Below are 18,265 nucleotides of genomic sequence, written 5' to 3' on the forward strand. Positions count from 1 at the left end.
GAGGGTTAAGAGGAGAAACTTCAGAGTTTGAGGGAGTGTTTCAGAATTGATAGTTCTGATCTTTGCACATTATATACTTATGAAATTAAATTTACTTATTTTTTTGACTGCTTTGTCTCACTCTGTAGTCCCGGGTGGCCTAGAACTTGCTCTGAAGACCCAGTACCCTTTCCCATGCAGCAGCTCCTGCTCCTTCCTGCCTATTGCCTGCTGGAATTATACACTTATTTTTGAAGATTGATTTATGTATCGTATGTCCTCTGTCTGCATGCCAGAAGAGGGCATTAGATCCCATTGCAGACATGGTTGTGAAATGATTGTGGTTGCTTAGAACTAACTCAGAACCTCTGGAGGATTAGCCAGTGTTCTTAACTGCTGAGTCATCTCTCCAGCCTCCCCCGACCCCTTTAAAAATATTTACTTTTTTTTTTTTGGTTCTTTTTTTCGGAGCTGGGGACCGAACCCAGGGCCTTGCGCTTCCTAGGCAAGCGCTCTAACCACTGAGCTAAATCCCCAACCCCAAAATATTTACTTCTAAATGGTGATTTTTGTAGTCATGATAGTACATGCCTATAATCTAGCACTCAGGATGGTAAGGTGGGGCAACTAGGAGTTGAGGGTATTGTGAATTATATAATGCAACCCTACTATAAAACAACAACAACAAAAAAGCTATCTTAATTTTGTTTGGTGACAGGGTCTCACTATGTAACCCTGGTTGGCCTAGAACTCACCTTACAGACCAGGCTAGCCTGGAATTTTTCTTACAGATAAGAGACATCCTGCCTCTGTTTTCTTGGTGCGAGGATTAAAGGTTTGTTATCACACCTGGCCTGCGGTCAACTTGAAAAAAGATTGACATTAAGACTTTAGTCAAGGGGTTGGGGATTGAGCTCAGTGGTAGAGCGCTTGCCTAGCAACCGCAAGGCCCTGGGTTCGGTCCCCAGCTCCAAAAAAAAGAAAAGAAAAAATAAGAATATTCATAACAACCTGTAAATGTACAGAGAGGAATCTTAACATCAGCCTCCATGTTCTCTCTGTTCTTCCTGCCTCGCTCCAGTCTCCTCCTTTCTAAAACTTTTCTCCTGCCCATCCTTCCTTCTCATCCAATGACAGTCCTCGTTCTATCTTATACCTGCCTACATCTGCGTAATGACATCATCCTACACTGAGTTGACAGACTGATTGTGGGGATAATCACACAACTTTGTGAACACATAGAAACCGTTGAGGTATATACTTCTAATAGATTTTCTTTAAAAACTGTGCCTAAACTTGGCTGGCCTGAACCTCACTCATAGACCAGGTGGTCAGAACCTCTCCAGATCTTCTTATCACTCTCTCCCAAGGGCTAGAGTCACAGGCCCTTCCCGTCACACCAGGTTTTATTTAAGTTCATCTTATAAACTCTGGGGAGCAACCTCTCCCTTTGCCTTATCAAACCTGTTCCTGTCAGCACAACCAAACATCTGTCAATTTGCCTCAAATAATACATATTGTTCATGTAAACTAGGGTTTGTTGGCTATTAGCAACTTGAACCTTCTTTAAACTATTATGTGCCTGAGTGTGTGTGTGTGTGTGTGTGCGCGCGCGTGCCTGTGTGTGTACCCTGTGCATGCAGGAGCCTCTGGGAGTCAAAAGAGGGTGCCGGATCCCCTGGAGCTGGAATTACAGGTGATTGTGAGCAGGCATGTAGAGACTTGGAATAAAACCCGTGTCTTCTGTAAGAACAGCAAGTGCTTTTTTTTTTTTAAAGATTTATTTATTATATATAAATACACTGTAGCTGTCTTCAGAAACAGCAGAAGAGGACATCAGATCTCATTACAGATCGTTGTGAGCCACCATGTGGTTGCTGGGATTTGAACTCAGGACCTCTGGAAGAGCAGTCAGTGCTCTTAACCACCGAGCCATCTCTCCAGCTTCAGTTGTTGAACTTTTCTTTTTCTAAGACAGGGTCTCATGTAGCCCAGGCTGGCTTTCAACTAAATATGTAGCCAAGGATATCCTTGAGGTCTAAATCCTCTTGCCTACACACCTCCCAAGTACTAGGATCCAGATGTGTGCTACCATACCTATGGGTCCCAGTTTTAACATTTGTTCATCTGCTACCCACAAGTCCAATCTCCTAATTAGAACACCGCAAACCTCAAGCACAGTCCCACCCTCTTCCCAGCTCCGCTGATGGACATTTTCAGGACATCCTCACACCTTAAACTTGACATGTGAGTGGTCAGTTAGAGAAAGTCACAGGATGGACATACAAGAAAATCATTAGCCAGGCGTGGTGACACACACCTTCATTCTCAATACTGGGAGGCAGAGGCAGGTGGATCTCTGTGAGTTCGAGTCTGGCTTAGTCTGCATACTGAGTTCCAAGCCAGCTAGGGCTTCCATAGTGACACTGGTTTTTTTTTTTTTTTTAAAACAAGGAGAATCGTTCCATTCCATTTTGGCTTTAACTTGGGAATAGTCAATTGGCAAAAAGATGCAATGAAGGTGGCATGGGCTGAAAACCTAGAGAGAGGCTTCTGCAGTTGTGAATGGAAAGGATACCAGGGGAACCACAGTGCTTCAAACTGTGTGTTAGGAACATGTTCTGTGTGTGTTCAAACATGTCTGTGTGCTTCATGATGCTGGGTTTGTCTTCCCTGCTATCAGTGAAAGCACAGAATGACCAAAGACCAACAAGGCAGAGGCCGGGACAAACGGGATAATAGAACAGTTTGGGAAGAGGTCAGTGAATCCAGACAACCTCTTGCCAAAGGGTTCTCTGGTACAACAAGCCCTGCCTAAGGTGAGGCATCTGCTCATCTTGAGAGAAGAGACTGACTTGGTGAACACTTCCACAGATCTTAGATACATACGAACATTCACATTGTTCTTTTATTCCACTTTGGTGACTGCCCCTGTTTTCCGTCAGATGCATCCAACTCAGGAGCTAGGGCTCAGGCTCCAGGTGATTCTCAGTTATAAAATAATAAAGTCCCAGAGTTGAGCAGTCTCTGGTTACAGCGTGGTTTAAGAGCTGTGTCAGTTGCCTGTAGAATATATCCAGCACCAGTACAGGTCAGGCTGGATTAGTCCCCAGCTCTCTCCATGGCCAGGTGCCAACATGCACAGCCTGGGCTACCTCTGCTGTGCCAGAACTAGTTTTTTGAACCAGGAACTCACAGCACCATCCACTCGCATCACCAACGCTATGCCCAGGAGAAGTCCCACACTGCTCACGATGAAACCTATGGCTTCAAAAATAAACCTGTGGAGAAGGTGGAGTATTTCAGGACACAAACAATAGGTCTAATGCCTTTCTCTAAAAAGGCAAAACACTGTGAACCTAGGACGTCCATAGTTTCCTCCCAAGTGAACCCACTTACTTGGGAGCAAACACCTTCCAGACCATGAGATGCCTGCGGAGGATGGAAGCTGCCAAGGCACAGGCTAGAATCTGAGGGAAGAGAGGAGGGGCTGTGACTTGGAGGAAGCAAGGCAAAGGAGGAATTGCTATAGAGCCTGGCAAGAGATAAGAGGAGGAAGAACAGGAGAAAGAGGAGGAGGAGGAAGAAGAGGAAGAGGAGGAAGAAGAGGAGGGAGAGGAGGGAGAAGAGGAGGGAGAGGAGGGAGAAGAGGAGGGAGAAGAGGAGGGAGAGGGGGGAGAGGAGGAAGGAAAGGAGGGAGAGGAAAGAGAGGAAGAGGGAGAAGAGGGAGAGGAGGGAGAAGAGGGAGAGGAGGAGGGAGAGGAGGGAGAAGAGGAGGGAGAGGAGGGAGAAGAGGAGGGAGAGGAGGAAGGAAAGGAGGGAGAGGAAGGAGAGAAAGAGGGAGAGGAGGGAGAAGAGGAGGGAGAGGAGGGAGAGGAGGGAGAAGAGGAGGGAGGAAGAGGGAGAAGAGGGAGAAGAGGAGGGAGAGGAGGAGGGAGAGGAGGAAGGAAAGGAGGGAGAGGAAGGAGAGGAAGAGGGAGAGGAGGGAGAAGAGGGAGAAGAGGGAGAGGAGGAAGGAAAGGAGGGAGAGGAGGGAGGGGAGGAGGGAGAGGAGGGAGAGGAGGAAGGAAAGAAGGAGGGAGAGGAGGGAGAGGAGGAGAAGGAGAACAATGTATGCACTGGAAACACTTGGCATAGGAGTCAGGCAGTGCAGTGCTTGTCCTGATCCAAGCCCTGACTCTTGTGAAGGCAGGCAGCTCACTACCCATCTGTAATGCTGACAGTCAGACTCTGCCCTCTAGCACGGGAAGCCGTCTGTCTGTAACACACCTTCTGCCTCTGGTCCACAGGTTAGAAAAGAATTCTAGCCATAATAACCTCAGCTTTCCCAGCATCTGTAATGGAACTAACAGGGCCCAGAGCGCCACTGCAGAGGAGAGATGATCCAGGATTGGAGTAAGAGGACCCAGGCCGGGTCTCAAACCTGTCATCTGAGGTCTCAGTTTGAGCAAGCGCTTCCTTTTTTCTGAACCTCCATCAAGGGCCTTCCCCAAGTATTGGAAACTAAGAAAAAGTGTACAGCGCACTTGAGGAGAGGTCACTAGCTCTGTTGTCTCTCCCATGCACCCACCTGTGCTCCAAGGACAAAGAGGTACTTGAGGCCCAGCTGCAACAGGGCAGCATTGAAGTGATGAGGGGCATCCCGGAGGCGCATCTCCATCAGTGGCTCCTCTTGCTCCTCCTCAGGTCTGACTCTGGCCTCGGACTCACTTCCTGGGAGTGACTGCCTCTTCTTTGGCCCTTGACGCTCACACAGGAAAGGCCAGAGCAGGAGCAGTGGGCAACCTACTGCCTCCGGGGAGGACAGGGCTGATATCAAGGGAGGATCTTGGGGCCAATCCATCCTGGTCCCCAACCACCCTTAGGTAGCTTAGGCTGTAAAGAACTTAGGGCCATGGGACTGCAAAGAGCCAACAGATCTTCCCCTCCAGAGCCAACATTCTCCTTTCTTCCCACAAAACAGAAGTCAGGAAGGGCAAGCAGAGAGGTACCTGCAAAGAGGAGGTGGGAGGCAAAGGTGTTAGCTCCCACCAGCAAGGCAGGCAACCAAGTGGAAGAGCCGTGACCATCTGGGAAGCCCACGAAGGCCGCATGCCAATGGATGGCTGAAAAGACAGGCTGGTGGCCTGTAGAGTAGAAGGTCTGGGTAGCCAAAAGGACCCAAGCCGAGACTGCCTGCCACATCACAGTAAAAGGACCTAGAAGAAAAGATAGCATCTTTACAACTCCATCCCATTCCCCAACTGACGGCTACCGTGCTGGGACCATCCACACCCAGTACTTGAGCAGGTCTATATACTGTCATGTGCTACCCCAAACTTCCCTACAGCCAATACTGCTGATCTAATTCCCTCCCTACTGCAAATTTTAGCACCAAACCCAGGGCTCAATCTCGTTTTCACAGAGCTCACTCCGTGATGACATATTCACAATGTATCACTTTTGTAACTGAAACAGTCAAGGAACGAGCTCACGGAGAGAAAGCATTTCTCTAAGAAATGAGTCCTGAAGTTCTCCTGGGGGCAGGGGAATTAGCATGGTGAAAGCAGATAAGGGAAGTCATCCCCAACTGGAGGGACATGCCACCTCGTGGTGAGAAACCACTCCCTAAGACCAGACGCCTCAGGGTGAAGGTTTACCTGGAGTGGCGACTGGTGTCCCAGCAGCAAGCAGATGCAGGAGAAGGAAACTCTGCAGAAACAGCAGCAGGAACACGAGGCTGACGCGCTCTACGTGCAACAGCAGAAGTGGGAAGGCCAAGAGGATGAGGGCTGTGACCATAGCAGCTGAGTAGACACTTCCTAACTGGTATGCAGCCACGGTTATGGGGCCCTGAGCTCTAGTCCTCTCGAGCCGGCCCTGGAACTCCTCCTGCATGTGGCGGTAGATTTGTGGGACCACGTAATCTAGGTCAGCCTGAGAAGTAGGGGGACCTGAGAAGGGAGTGAGGATAGTCCTGGTCCTTGAAGTAGCGGCCCCAGCCTTCACCAGCACTGTCACAGGTCTCCATAGCAGCAGCATGAGCCCCGAGGCAGCCAGCCCCATCACAGCCCGAGGCAGCACAGCGGATGCCCCGGCAACCAGGGCCCGGAGGCGCGGTGGTACTTCCTCTGCTCCTGACGCCAATGCCCAGTAGGCAGCCGTGCCCAGTACCATGAGAGGCAACCCCCAGCGCACAAAGAGCACAGGGGGCTCAGGACTCTTGAGATTACCATAGCGGCGAAGCCACAATCTCACAGCAGCTAACAGGGCCACCAGCGCACCCACACAAGCTCCGTACCACAAATTCTTGGCTCGACCTCCCACCATAGATGCCAGAGGACTCAGCCAGGGAGAGGAGCGGCAAGCAGGTGTCTCTTCGGGGCAGCGGTGAAAAAGCCCAGCTAGCCTTGTAAATAAAAGCAGCCCAATTCCAAGCAGCAGGGCATGGGTGCCACTGTGCCGTGGTGGGGCTGTTGGGGCAGAAGAGCCAAGGCGGGATGTTGTGAGCAGTTTGGGTGGTAGTAGCTGACCCTCCCAGTGAAGCTGAGCAACCAGGAAGAGAATGAGAGAGCCCAGAAGGAAGGGGGTGGCCCTGGCCTCAGCAACAACGAAGCTATCAGAGAAGAAGGTGGCCAATCGGATGAGTAGTAGGGCTAGGACAGGTCTGGGAACCGGAAGTAGGGGAGCCAGGGGCCTCTTAGAACCCCAGCTAAGCCAAGCTTTCCACAGAAAAGGAAGGAGTGAACCGGCTGCAGCCACAGCCCCCAGAACCACTGGGTCTAGCTTTGATCCAGTAGTTACAGAGACTCCAGCATACAGTAGGGTCCAAGTTAGGCCCCAGGCTACAGGTATTAGCAGTAGTGGACGGAAGAGAAAACCTGGGGCTACTGCCAACTGGGATGCAAGCAGGCAAAGAAGGCAGGCGGCAGCCAAGAGGGCAGCACCCCCTGCCATTCGGACCAGAGAGAAGCGGGCCCAAGACTCGATGCATACAGCCCGAGCTCCCCGCAGGAACTGCTGGAAGTCAGCAGTCAACGAGCTCAGCGCTGCCTCGGCCTCTCGGGGATGCTGCAGAAGGTGCTGGTAACGCGCAGAGGCCTTGGAGAAGAGCTCCTGCAGCCGACGAAGCTCTTTAACGTGGAGATCCTGAGTCGCAGCTGAGTAGGTATGAAGAAACCGGGACACCTGGCAGGGAAGGTCAGAGACACAAAACGGGGCAGAGGTCAGGACAGATGTCATGCAAGAGGGACCTGGAAACGTGGGGCTCAAATTCTATCCAAGATGGGGGAAGGAAGGCTAACGGAAGAAAGGCATTTGGACGAGAACAAATGACTTTGGATAAATGACATGGGCAAGAACAAAGACGACAACAGGGTCATGCTTGTCCTCTGTCACCCAGAAGTCTAATCCTTCCACCTACCTGCTGGGCATTGATGTAGAGAGCCGAGACTTGAGCTAGAGCAGGGGAATCAGGGTGGGAGGCGTCCCCATCCCCACGGCTGCTGCCGCCACCACTGCCACCTGAGAATAGCTCAGCCATCACTTCCCCAATGTTCCCAAACGGGATGGGCAGGCCTAGCAGCAGTGCCAGGGTGGGTACAAGGCTGATCTGAGGAATAACCTCGGGCTCCTAGAAGGAAAGGTCAAGGGTCAACAGCCTCACCAGGCCTAGGTAAGAGTAGTAGGAGGGAGGGTCTGGATCGATGGTCCAGCAGGTGAGACCACTTGCTGCATAAGCATAAAGACTTGAGTGTGGCTCACTGGACCCATGTGAATAAAACTGGCTGTGATCATGCACTCCTAAAGCTTGGTGCCATGGTGGGCAGAGACAGGAGGATGTCTGACCTCCAGGCTAGCTGCAGGTTCAGTGAGAGACGCTATCTCAGGAAAATAAGGTGGAGAGTGCTGGAGAACACAATATCCTCTGTCTCCTTGCACATACACACACACACACACACACACACACGAGTGTGCATACCAGCACACACATGTGCAATTACCTCATATGTACATCACACACACACAAATAAAAATAAATGAGAGTGGGGCCAGATGATGGTTTGGAGAGCTTACAAGGGGCGTCACAATGTAGGGAGAGCAGGAGAGGTACAACCCAGGCCTTACCTCGGGTGGGACACTAGGGAAGAGGACTGTGGGGCTGTACAGGAAAAGTGCAGCTGACACCTCCAGCTCACTGTCCCCTCCATGATCCCCATTCATGGTCATCCCATGGTCACCAGCTACCACCAACAGTGTGTCATTCTCCAGGCGTTCTATCAGACCCCTAGGGGGGGGTCAAGAACACGTTTCAGAGGGCAGGGGGAAATAAAGATTCTTCACAGGGGCCCATTCACCCCCACCATTGACTTCCATTACCAGGGTATAAACTTCTGTCAAAAAAAGACACCTCTTCAGCCATAACCCTATAGCCCAGAGCTGCATACTGAGTTATTCAAAATGCATGGTGTTCCTAGGTTTTGGGGAAAAGCCTAGATCAAGTATTTCAGAGCTGCTGGGCAGTGGAGGACAGTGGTGGCACAAGCCCTTAATCCCAGCACTTGGGAATCAGTGGCAGGTGACTCTCTGAGTTCAAGGCCAGCCTGGTCTACAAAGCGGGCTCTAGGACAGCCAGAGCTACACAGAGAAACCCTGTCTCTAAAAACAGGGAAAAAAAAATCAGAGTCAAGCGCAGTGTATGCCTTTAATCCCGACACTGGAAGCAGAGGCAGGTAGATTTCTATGAGTTGGACTCCAGCCTGGTCTGGTTTATTCTGCAAGTTCCTGGTCAACCAAAGCTACAGGAGACCCTGTCTCAAAATACATACACACATAGAATTCATCCAGGCTCCACACAGGATTTTTTCTCCCCCTCATGGAATCCCATGTCCTGAGATTCTCAACTACAAACCATTCCCCAGCCAGCACCCCACACTCACTGTATCACCTGGTCCATCTGGCTAAGTTTCTTGGCCATTTCAGGGTGGTGAGGGCCATGCTTATGACCACAATGATCCACACCCAGGAAGTGAGCAATCAGCACATCCCAGGCGCCGCTGTCCACTGCGGAGGGAGAATACGGAGCACAGGGCAGTAAAGCCTCACCCCAGTCGGGCCGCCCAGCGGTACAAGCCCAGTCTGCCGTCAGTGTCCACAGACTAAAGGGACCCTCCCCAACTCCCAGGGTCAGTGAGGGACTGAGTGATCTTTGTCACTCACTGGTAGGATAGAGGTGCTCTAAGATGCCATTATCCACTGTGTGTAGGTCTCTGACATTGAAGGATGAGAAGAAGAAAGCTTGGGAAAATGCTCCAGGGAAAAGGTCTTTCCAGGTATCATCTCCCATGAAGACTACACGCTTTCCTGTAGAGACAAGAGGGGAGTCGGAGCATATCTTGTTCATGTGAGGACCAGATATATATATATACATACATATATATATATATATATATATATATATATATATATATATATATATATATATATATGGAGAGCTTGCCACCAAGCCTAGCAACTTGAGTTCAATACTCAGAACCCACAGGGTGGAAGGAGAAAAATCAACTTTCAAAGTTGTCTTCTTACCTCCACAAGTGTACCATGTCATGTGCCCTCGCTCACACCCATAAGCTCTGTGTGTGTGTGTGTGTGTGTGTGTGTACACATCCAACAGAAATCCCAACCACACATCCCAAAGCACAGGAATCCATTCAGCACCACCTACAATTTCCCCCCAAGAAGCTTTCTCTGATAGCCACATTTCCCCTGCTGCTCCCATCCCTGCAAAACGACATGCTACTGCTCTCTCCCTAGGGTAGCCGCTGACACGTATGTATGTATGTTTTGAGACAGGTCTCACTCTACAGACCAGGCTAATCTGGAACTCAGAGGCCCTCTTGCCTCTGCCTCTTGAGCGCTGGGGTTAAAGACAGATGCACCATGCGCTGCCCTTGACCCACTCTCTTCATAAGCAGTAAGTGAACGCAACTTGGATCCCTCTTTTCTCCATACCTGCAAGTTCCTGTCTTCACTCCTTCCTTAATTGGATGCCCCCAAGAGTTAAAAACAAACGTTTTGTGCAAATCAGAAGCTTCATCAAGGACAAGAATCTCTCCCTTTCCACAAGTAACGGTCCCATCTATCTCTACTCCCAGTTTCCCTACACCATAGCCAGATATACAGCTGGGTACCCGAAGTCCTGGCTCCCTAACTTCTAAAGGCCCAGGTACACCTAGCTGCAAAGGGGCCCATACTGACCTGCACTGGTGAGCTGCTTGATGAGATTATCTTCCACAATAGCATGGCTGGCGAAGTTACTGCCGGCATCAATAAAAGTCGGCAGCGAGCCAGTGGTGAGAGCCTTCAGACGCTGCATGGTGGTTGTGGGGGGATCCACCTGAGATTGGTACAGTCGAGCATGGTGGGGCTGAACCTCTAGGATCCTCTTCAAGGAACCTAATTTTCCCAGGAAAGGCACGGAGACGGGAGGTTCCCCAGGCACATGTGAGCACTGAGGCTGGGCAAAGTCAAATCGCAGAGCATCTATCAGCACCAAAACAACCCTGGAGAACCGGGAAGGCATCCAGCAAGCCCCAGGCTTTCCTTGGCTTCCCCAAGGCAGGGAACCGGGGCCTGGGGGCTCTTGGCAGCTGCTTTGATTGGTGAGTTCCAAACGGGTGAGAAGGAAGCCACTGGTGAAGAGTGCAATGCCAGCGTAAAAAAGAAAACAGACCCAGGCTAAGAAGAGGAGCACAGAGATCTTCTGCATCCTGGTAGAGAAGAGGAGAATGTTCATTGTGGTGCGAAGAATGGACCTTTTGGACCTCAAAACAGTGCCCAGCAACAATCATTTACTGCTATAAACTGCAGGACGTAAACAAATCAGAGCTAAGTCATTCCAGCTGTCTCTACCAGTCATCCCGTCTGAGGGAGAGAGGCTGAGACTCTGGATCTCAATCTGGAGCCCACCTAACGATTCAGGCTCTGGGGGTGAGCACAGGAACCTGTGCATAGCCAACTGGGAGATCTAATGCTGTCAGACCATAGTCTAGGAGGAAGACTATTCCAAATGGTAGGTGGATTGTTTTCTGACAGTTCATTTCAATGACTCTCTTCGGACTATTCTCAACATTCCCAGGGTGGCAATAGACAGCAATCACACGGATAACTGGATTGAGTAAACGGCGCCGCCTGGTGGGGACCAAGGAAACGACGGGGAGGAGTCATGCTCCGCTTCCGGGCGGCCAGGCTCAACAAAAAACCTGAGGAACGACGTCCCCAGGAACCCTGGTATAAAGCCCCTTGAGCTATGCTAGGATCCAGAAGTCCCGGCAACTGTCTCCTCCGGTGGGCACCCGGCCAACACCTGGACATGCTCACTCTGATGCTGGGCACCCCGGCAGCAAACTGAGGTACCCGTCCTAGGGGTGAAGGTAATAGAGGATTCTCGGGAGACCTTGGCTCACCTGGATTCGCGCCCGGAAGTGCGGCGGCAGTGCTTGCAGTCTGGCACCACAGAGGTGTGCATGCCTGACAGAGCGCCCTACCAGGAGATCTCTCGCCACCTACCGGCACCAGCGAGGAAGTTCGACAAGGAACTTGGGCTGAAAAGTTTGATAGGAGACTCAGTAACTCATAAATGGGGGCCGGGTACTAGTCTAGGAGAGGTGGAGGATGACGGGGTGTGTACAGAAACATGAAAGAAAAAAAGTTCAGGGACCACTGTCCATATTTTTAAAATATGCATTTATGCATATGTACGTTTGTACCAAATGCACTTAGTGCTCCAATTGCCTTTAGCCACTAAGCAGTCTCCAGATTCACTATCCATTTTTGTTTTTTCGACAAAAGGTGTGGGTGCTAGGAACTAAGCTTTGGTCTTCAGCAAGGGCAGTACATACTCACTGAGCCATCTTTCCAGCCCCAAGCTTCAAGTTCTTGCTGCTGTGATTTCCCTACCACGACGGACTGAAATTGTTTGTTCCTTTAGATGTTTTTGTCAAGAGCATTTTATCACAGCAACAAAAAAGACAAGCTAAGACACCAAGATAAATTAAAATGTGTCTTTAAAAATACATCTAAAGGGCTGGAGAGATGGCTCAGAGGTTAAGAACACTGACTGCTCTTCCAGAGGTTCTGAGTTCAATTCCCAGCAACCACATGGTGGCTCACAACCATCTGTAATGAGATCCAATGCCCTCTTCTGGTGCGTCTGACTGAGGACAACTACAGTGTTTCATATACCTAAAATAAATATAAAATAAATATTTTTTAAAAATTCTAAATAAAAGCCTATACATGAAGGTGGTGGTGGCAAACACCTTTGATCCCAATTGACAAGAGTTTATCTGCATTAGCATGCTCAAAAACCTGGGCTAAGCCAGCACCATCTTTAGAAAACCTGGTACAAGCGCACACATCTGGAATGACAGTACTTGGGAGGCAGAGACTGGAAGAACAATCAAGATCATCCATGACTCCACAGCTAGTCTGGGGCCAGCCTGGGTTACAGGAGACAAAAACGGTAACTAACTAAAAACCTAACATCAGTAGTGGCACATGCCTTTCATCCCAGCGCTCTGGAGGCAGAGGCAGGCGGATCTCTTTGAATTCGAGGCCAGCCTGGTCCACAGAGCTAGTTCTAGCCAAGACTACACTGAGAACCCTCTCTTGAAAAGCCAAACCAAACAATCAAAAACCCAGAAAATAGGGCTGGAGAGATGGCTCAGCGGTTAAGAGCACTGACTTCTCTTCTAGAGATCCCGAGTTCAATTTCCAGGAACCACATGGTGGCTCACAACCATCTGTAACGAGATCTGATGCCATCTTCTGGTGTATCTGAAGACAGCTACAGTGTACTTATATATAATAAATAAATCTTTAAAAAAAAAAAAAAAAAGGAAGTAACCCCAAAGCCCCAGACATAAAATGGGTAAGCTGGCTGAGTATGGTGGCCCTTGAGGTAAAGGCAGGTTAAGTCACACATATACAATTCTAGAAAACTACAGAATGGGTTATCTGTATGGTCTGTGAAATGTATCTCAGAAGGAAAAAACAACTTTTCTTAGTAAATGTGGGGCACCTACCTATAGGGGGTCCTACAAATTCACACTTATGGTCCCCTTTCCCTTTAAATACTTCTAGTTGCTGCTTCTTTGCTTCTGGTAACTGTTCCAGCCACAGCAGGTTCTTTGCTCTGGTGTTTATAAACCGGATATGCCCTGCCTCTGGACATTTGTAAACAATGGACACCTTCATTTCTAGATCACCAAATGGGTCTGCTCCTCTCCTTCATCTCCAAGCTCAAGTTTAATCTTCAGTGAGGTTTCCTGGATGCTCACCTTATATCAGTCCTCTCGTCAGAGCACTGACTTAAAAATACTGGATCCAACTCAGGTCATTCGGCTTGCACAGCAAGAGGCTTTGCCCACAGACCCCCTTACCAGTCCTGCTTATGACGTTCTATCAGTCTCTGACTCTCTGTACCCCAACCTGACCGTGGACTCTGTGAAAGCAGACACCTCTGGGGTTCAATTTTGTTGCTGCTCCTTTGAAACAGGGTCTCACTAAGTACTTCAAGCTGGCCTTGAACTCACCATCCTTAGGCATGCATCACCATGGCCATCTCTTAACCTGCTTCTGTAAACCCTAGTAAATATCTTAGCAGTCTACACCCTCAGCCCTTTAGGACCACCAAACTACCATGCCAAGGCAGTCCTCTTCCCCATGGTCCCCAAATACGTGCAGCACTTAGCAGGAGGCACAGTCTGCAGCTGGCCGCTCAGCAGACACAGCTTAATCCCCTGTACAGCTAGGTTTCTTCTGAAGACAGGAGACTTCGCTTCACATGAAGTTAACCCTCATGGAGAATCAACTCCTCAAACCTACCTGGACATCCAAAGGAAACTCGAGTGATTTGCCTAACTTCATCCCCCAATCAAAGAGGACAGTTTCCAATTTGCCACTGGTGAGTTTATTACATGATTATTAAGTTCAAATAAAAAAATAAAAACTAAACTTTGGCCGGGAGGCTGGAGCCAGAATCTGAGAGTTCCCGGCCCTAACTCTGGCCGAGCCGTCTCTACTAACTGAGCTTGACTCTGCCCAGTTCTTCAATACTCGTGTCTGTAGTCTGGACATCTCTTCTGGCCTCGCTGGAGTTCTGCGCTCCGGGCACTGGGGCTTTGGTGAGAGCGCCATAGACACCCATGGCCTGGGGAGAAAGACGAGACAGAAGAGAGCCGTAAGAACACTATGCAGTTGTATCCAGAACCACGAAAAGAGGCTGTCTTTTCTTCTTTTTTTTTTCGGAGCTGGGGACCAAACCCAGGGCCTTGCGCTTGCAAGCGCTCTACCGCTGAACTAAATCCCCAACCCCGAGGCTGTCTTTTCTTTCTTCCCCTTCCTTCCTTCCTTTTATTTTTTAAAGATTTTATTTATTTCATGTATAGGAGTACACTGTAGCTGTCTTCAGACACACAAGAAGACAGCATCGGATCCCATCACAGATGGTTGTGAGCCACCATGTGGTTGCTGGGAATTGAACTCAGGACCTCTAGAAGAACAGTCAGTGCTCTTAACCGCTGAGCCATCTCTCTAGCCCCCTTCCTTTCTTTTTTGAGGCAAGGTTTCTCTGTGTAATCCTAGATGTCCTAGAACTCACTCTGTAGACCAGGGTGGCCTGGAACTCATGAAACTCCATTTGCCTGTGCCTCCTGGATCAAAGGTACATGCCACCAACACCTGGCTTTTTCTTTATCACTGTTCGTCTCTTTTTTTCTTTTCTTTTCTTGTGAGACAAGGTTGCATTGTGTAGCCTAACCGGCCTCTAACTTGTGAACTTCATCTCCTGAGCGCTGGTATTACAGGCATGCACCATCACATCCAGCCCCTTGGTTTTTCTTATCTTTCAAGCCTCAGTTTTCTAAGCCCTGCAAACAATGCTAAGAATCTTACATCAAACCATCAAAGCAGGGTGACTCCCAACCCTGACACAGGTGTCTGCAGGAGTGGCTGGAGACATTTCATCCTTAGCTCCTGACACTGTTACTGTAAGCTTATCTTCAAAGAGCTCTAACCTGAGCCACCATACTTGTCACATCGCTGGGATTGGAGGGCAGGAGGACGGTGTTGGAATCCTTGGCCAGTTTGGAGAAGGCGCTGACGTACTGCTCAGCCACAGTCAGTGAAGCTGCTGCGTCTCCATTCTGTAGTCACAGTGGGGAAAAAAAAATCAGAGGTCAGAGATTTAGGGAGAGAAGAGAAAAGAAAAGGGCTATACAAACCCTAATGTAAGCTCACACAATCTGGCTTAATGGAGCCACAATGTCAGGAACTTCCCACAAAGACAGAAGAAAGAAACCCTTCGACTGTCTATTCGCATCCCCCATCCCCACCATCCCCACAGCCTCTCACGTGTTGAGTCAGAGCCCCAGCCAGAATTCGAATGGCTTCAGCTTTAGCCTTGGCCTTGGCCAGAACTGCACTGGCTTCTCCTAAAAGAAAAAAATAAATAAATAAATAAAAACACAAGACATGGCAGTTTGACCCATGAAATCAGAGAAGCCCAAAGCTTCTGTACCAGCCCTTACCTTTAAAGCCCCATGCTCTGCTCCTCCCTCTGCTTCTACGATACCCGATGCTCACCTGCTGCCTGATTTATCTGTTCAGCCTTTTCTGCTTCCGAGGCCAGAATCTGGGCCTGTTTCTTCCCCTCTGCCACATTGATAGCTGACTCTCGTGTCCCTTCAGACTCTAGAACTGTGGCCCGCTTCCGCCGCTCTGCCTCTACCTGGAAGCCCCAATGACCCCCATCAAGAAGAAGCCAGGGGAAACTCTAACCAGGGCTTACAACTCTATCTACTACAGTAGGGGACTGTAGTTCCAACGGAACTAGAGTAACCAAATCCCTTTCCCCACCTGCATCTGCATGGACTCTTTGACTCGGGGTGGCACGTGGATATCCTTGATCTCATAACGCAAGCATCGGATACCCCAGCAGTCAGCAGCCTGGTTGATGGCGTCCACAATGTTGGCGTTCAGGGACTCACGTTCCTAGAGGAAAAGAAATGTGAGCAGCACAAGTCAATGTATCTATCAAGAGCCTAAACTGGGACGGTCGCTGGCTAGTCTTGTTCTGCAGAAGAGATCTGACGGTATGCGCCCTTAAGCCCCTACTCAGGTTCAAATCTGCTTACCCGAAAAACTTTGTCCAGAGAGAGTTTGCCAAGCTCTGATCTCATAGTCGTCTGAGCTAACTGGGTGACCGCATACTCGGGGTCTTCCACACCATAACTTGCCTGAAAGGGCAGGTATAGGGGAAGAACTGAAGCTGCAGGATTTTAAGCAGAGGCAATTCAGAAGGCTAGATAAAGCCAGGGCAGATACCTTGTAAGGATCCATAATGCGCAGATAAAGGACTCCATCTATTTGTAGAGTTACATTATCTGCAGGAGCAAAGAGAAGAGAAAAAGAGGGTGGTCAGGTCTCTAAGTCCCAACCGGCCCTTTCTCCTAAGCCTTGGACCTATAGCAACCACATCCTAATGCACTTTAGCACATCCCTGCCACCCCATATCTCTCACCAAGAGTTACAGCTGATTGCTCAGGCACGTTGATAACAATTTCCTTGAGACTCTGCACATACCGGATTCGGTCTAACACGGGGATGAGGACGTTCAAGCCCTGGGAAGAGGAGTCATTGATTCTCAGAATGTGAGAGTAATACACAGGAAATCTAAGTTAAGCTGGAGTAAGTAATGAGTTATGGATAGAACATGGAAACGCAATCCCTCCTACCAAGACATGTCCTCAAAGGCTGAGGTGTCACTGGTAGGGAAACCTAAGAGTCCAAGAACGAAAGACTAGGCCTCTGAACGTCAGCAGAATAGAAGTCAACAGGAACTGCTACCTTGAGGCAGGCAGGTAGGGCTAAGAGTATGGTAGCCCCAGGAATGAAGCCTGTGAGTTACTAAGTTAATAGGAAAGCAGGGAAACAAGGATGGTCAGGAGACTGGGCTCTGGTAGAACTGGTCCCTGCTAGGGTTGGTCCCTGTAGTTAAAAGTGCAGACAGGCCCCAAGGAAGTCCCACTCCCACAAGACGATTTGACTGGCTGAAGGTGGGCGAGAGGTTCTCACAGGTTCCAGGATCCGGTGGAATCTGCCCATTCGCTCCACCACCCAGGCCTCCTGCTGAGGCACAAACAGTATCACGGTGTTTCGGGGCAGTCCAGAGGAGGCGCGGCGCGGAATGCGGCCAGAAGCCTGCACGGAGCCCTGAAGAAAGACGAGAGTAGGCTGAGGACACGGCGCGGAACCCTAAATCCTTCTCCGGAAGGCATCTCCCTAAATCTCGACACCACCACCGTCAAGGATCCCGGAGAATGATTCACGTGGGGACCATGACCTGTGACCCCAGTCTGTCCCCAAAGTTAGAATCCCACTCCTTCCCAGCCGAAGACCTAGGTGATCTCTGTCCCGAGTCTCTGAAGAAGGTTGCTTCGTTCTCACCCTCAGCAAAAGGGCTCCAGTGCCCCGCGCCGCGCGCGCCAGCATTTCCCACAGCCTCAGCGACCTCCGGAACCAACGAGAGGTGGAGCAGAGCGGCCTCTCCTGAAGCCTAAACCCGAGCCCTTCCTTTGGCTGTTCCACTCCGCCCGACGTACTTCCGGCGTCTTATTCCACCCCTCAACCCCCGCCCCCACTAGTTGGCGAACGTCAAATCGTTCCCTGGGAAACGTAGACTTTGAAGAGAGAGCCCGAGAGTGCAAGTTTGTCCTGGTTCTCAAAAACTAAGAAGCTCCTAGGCGTTGTGGTACAAATTGAGTCAATATTCTGTCTGCAAGTGGTACAGAAACACCGCCCACCAAATTCAGTAGCCACAGCCGTGACTCAGTTTACCCTCCAGCTCCTGTGTAACTGCCCTCTTCTGTCACCATAACGACAATGGATTCGCGCTCCTTAGCGGGCCGTGGTTGCCATAGTGACATTCTTGGGTAGTCATACTGTTGTGCCCGTCTCCCACTGGGGACTGACCCCATTCCCGTTGTCATGGTAACCAGGAGGCCTAACTTTGCCTTACGACTGGGCGGAGATTTCTCCCTTCCCTCTTTCCCAAGGCATCAACAGCTCTTTTCATATTTTCTGAGCCAGAAACGGTCAGGCCTGTTCCCCTTACATACAGAGGGCAACAAAGATCCTCAACCTTTCATTTTTGTCTGGAACTTGTCACCTTGCTCAGGTCTCTGGCTCTCTCAAATACAAGCTTTAAGAGACCTGTGTGTCACTCTCATCATCCTCATCATCCTCATCA

General features: G+C 49.9%; 2 protein-coding genes across 5 annotated transcripts; both read right to left on the reverse strand.

Annotated features, from left to right (window-relative positions):
• Positions 1-1,741: 1,741 nt before the first annotated feature.
• Pigo (phosphatidylinositol glycan anchor biosynthesis, class O) lies at positions 1,742-11,462 on the reverse strand. 4 transcript variants are annotated; one of them, NM_001431175.1, is given in 11 exon segments: positions 1,742-3,260; positions 3,379-3,449; positions 4,550-4,767; positions 4,971-5,177; positions 5,619-7,146; positions 7,382-7,591; positions 8,086-8,245; positions 8,898-9,021; positions 9,178-9,321; positions 10,213-10,724; positions 11,421-11,462. In NM_001431175.1, coding segments are annotated over 10 exon segments (3,303 nt in total). In that variant the 5' UTR covers position 10,724; positions 11,421-11,462; the 3' UTR covers positions 1,742-3,130.
• A 2,449-nt stretch (positions 11,463-13,911) lies between these two features.
• Stoml2 (stomatin like 2) lies at positions 13,912-17,509 on the reverse strand. The gene is made up of 10 exons (NM_001031646.1): positions 17,464-17,509; positions 17,092-17,229; positions 16,538-16,637; positions 16,342-16,400; positions 16,152-16,253; positions 15,874-16,008; positions 15,601-15,745; positions 15,370-15,449; positions 15,033-15,161; positions 13,912-14,167 (listed from the first exon to the last, which is right to left on the reverse strand). Exons 1-10 carry the CDS (start codon positions 17,506-17,508, stop codon positions 14,039-14,041), a joined length of 1,062 nt encoding a protein of 353 aa, NP_001026816.1. The 5' UTR covers position 17,509; the 3' UTR covers positions 13,912-14,038.
• Positions 17,510-18,265: the final 756 nt, after the last annotated feature.

The sequence above is a fragment of the Rattus norvegicus genome, chromosome 5, assembly GCF_021556685.1.
Source record: "Rattus norvegicus strain SHRSP/BbbUtx chromosome 5, alternate assembly SHRSP_T2T, whole genome shotgun sequence".
NCBI lineage: Eukaryota > Metazoa > Chordata > Mammalia > Rodentia > Muridae > Rattus > Rattus norvegicus.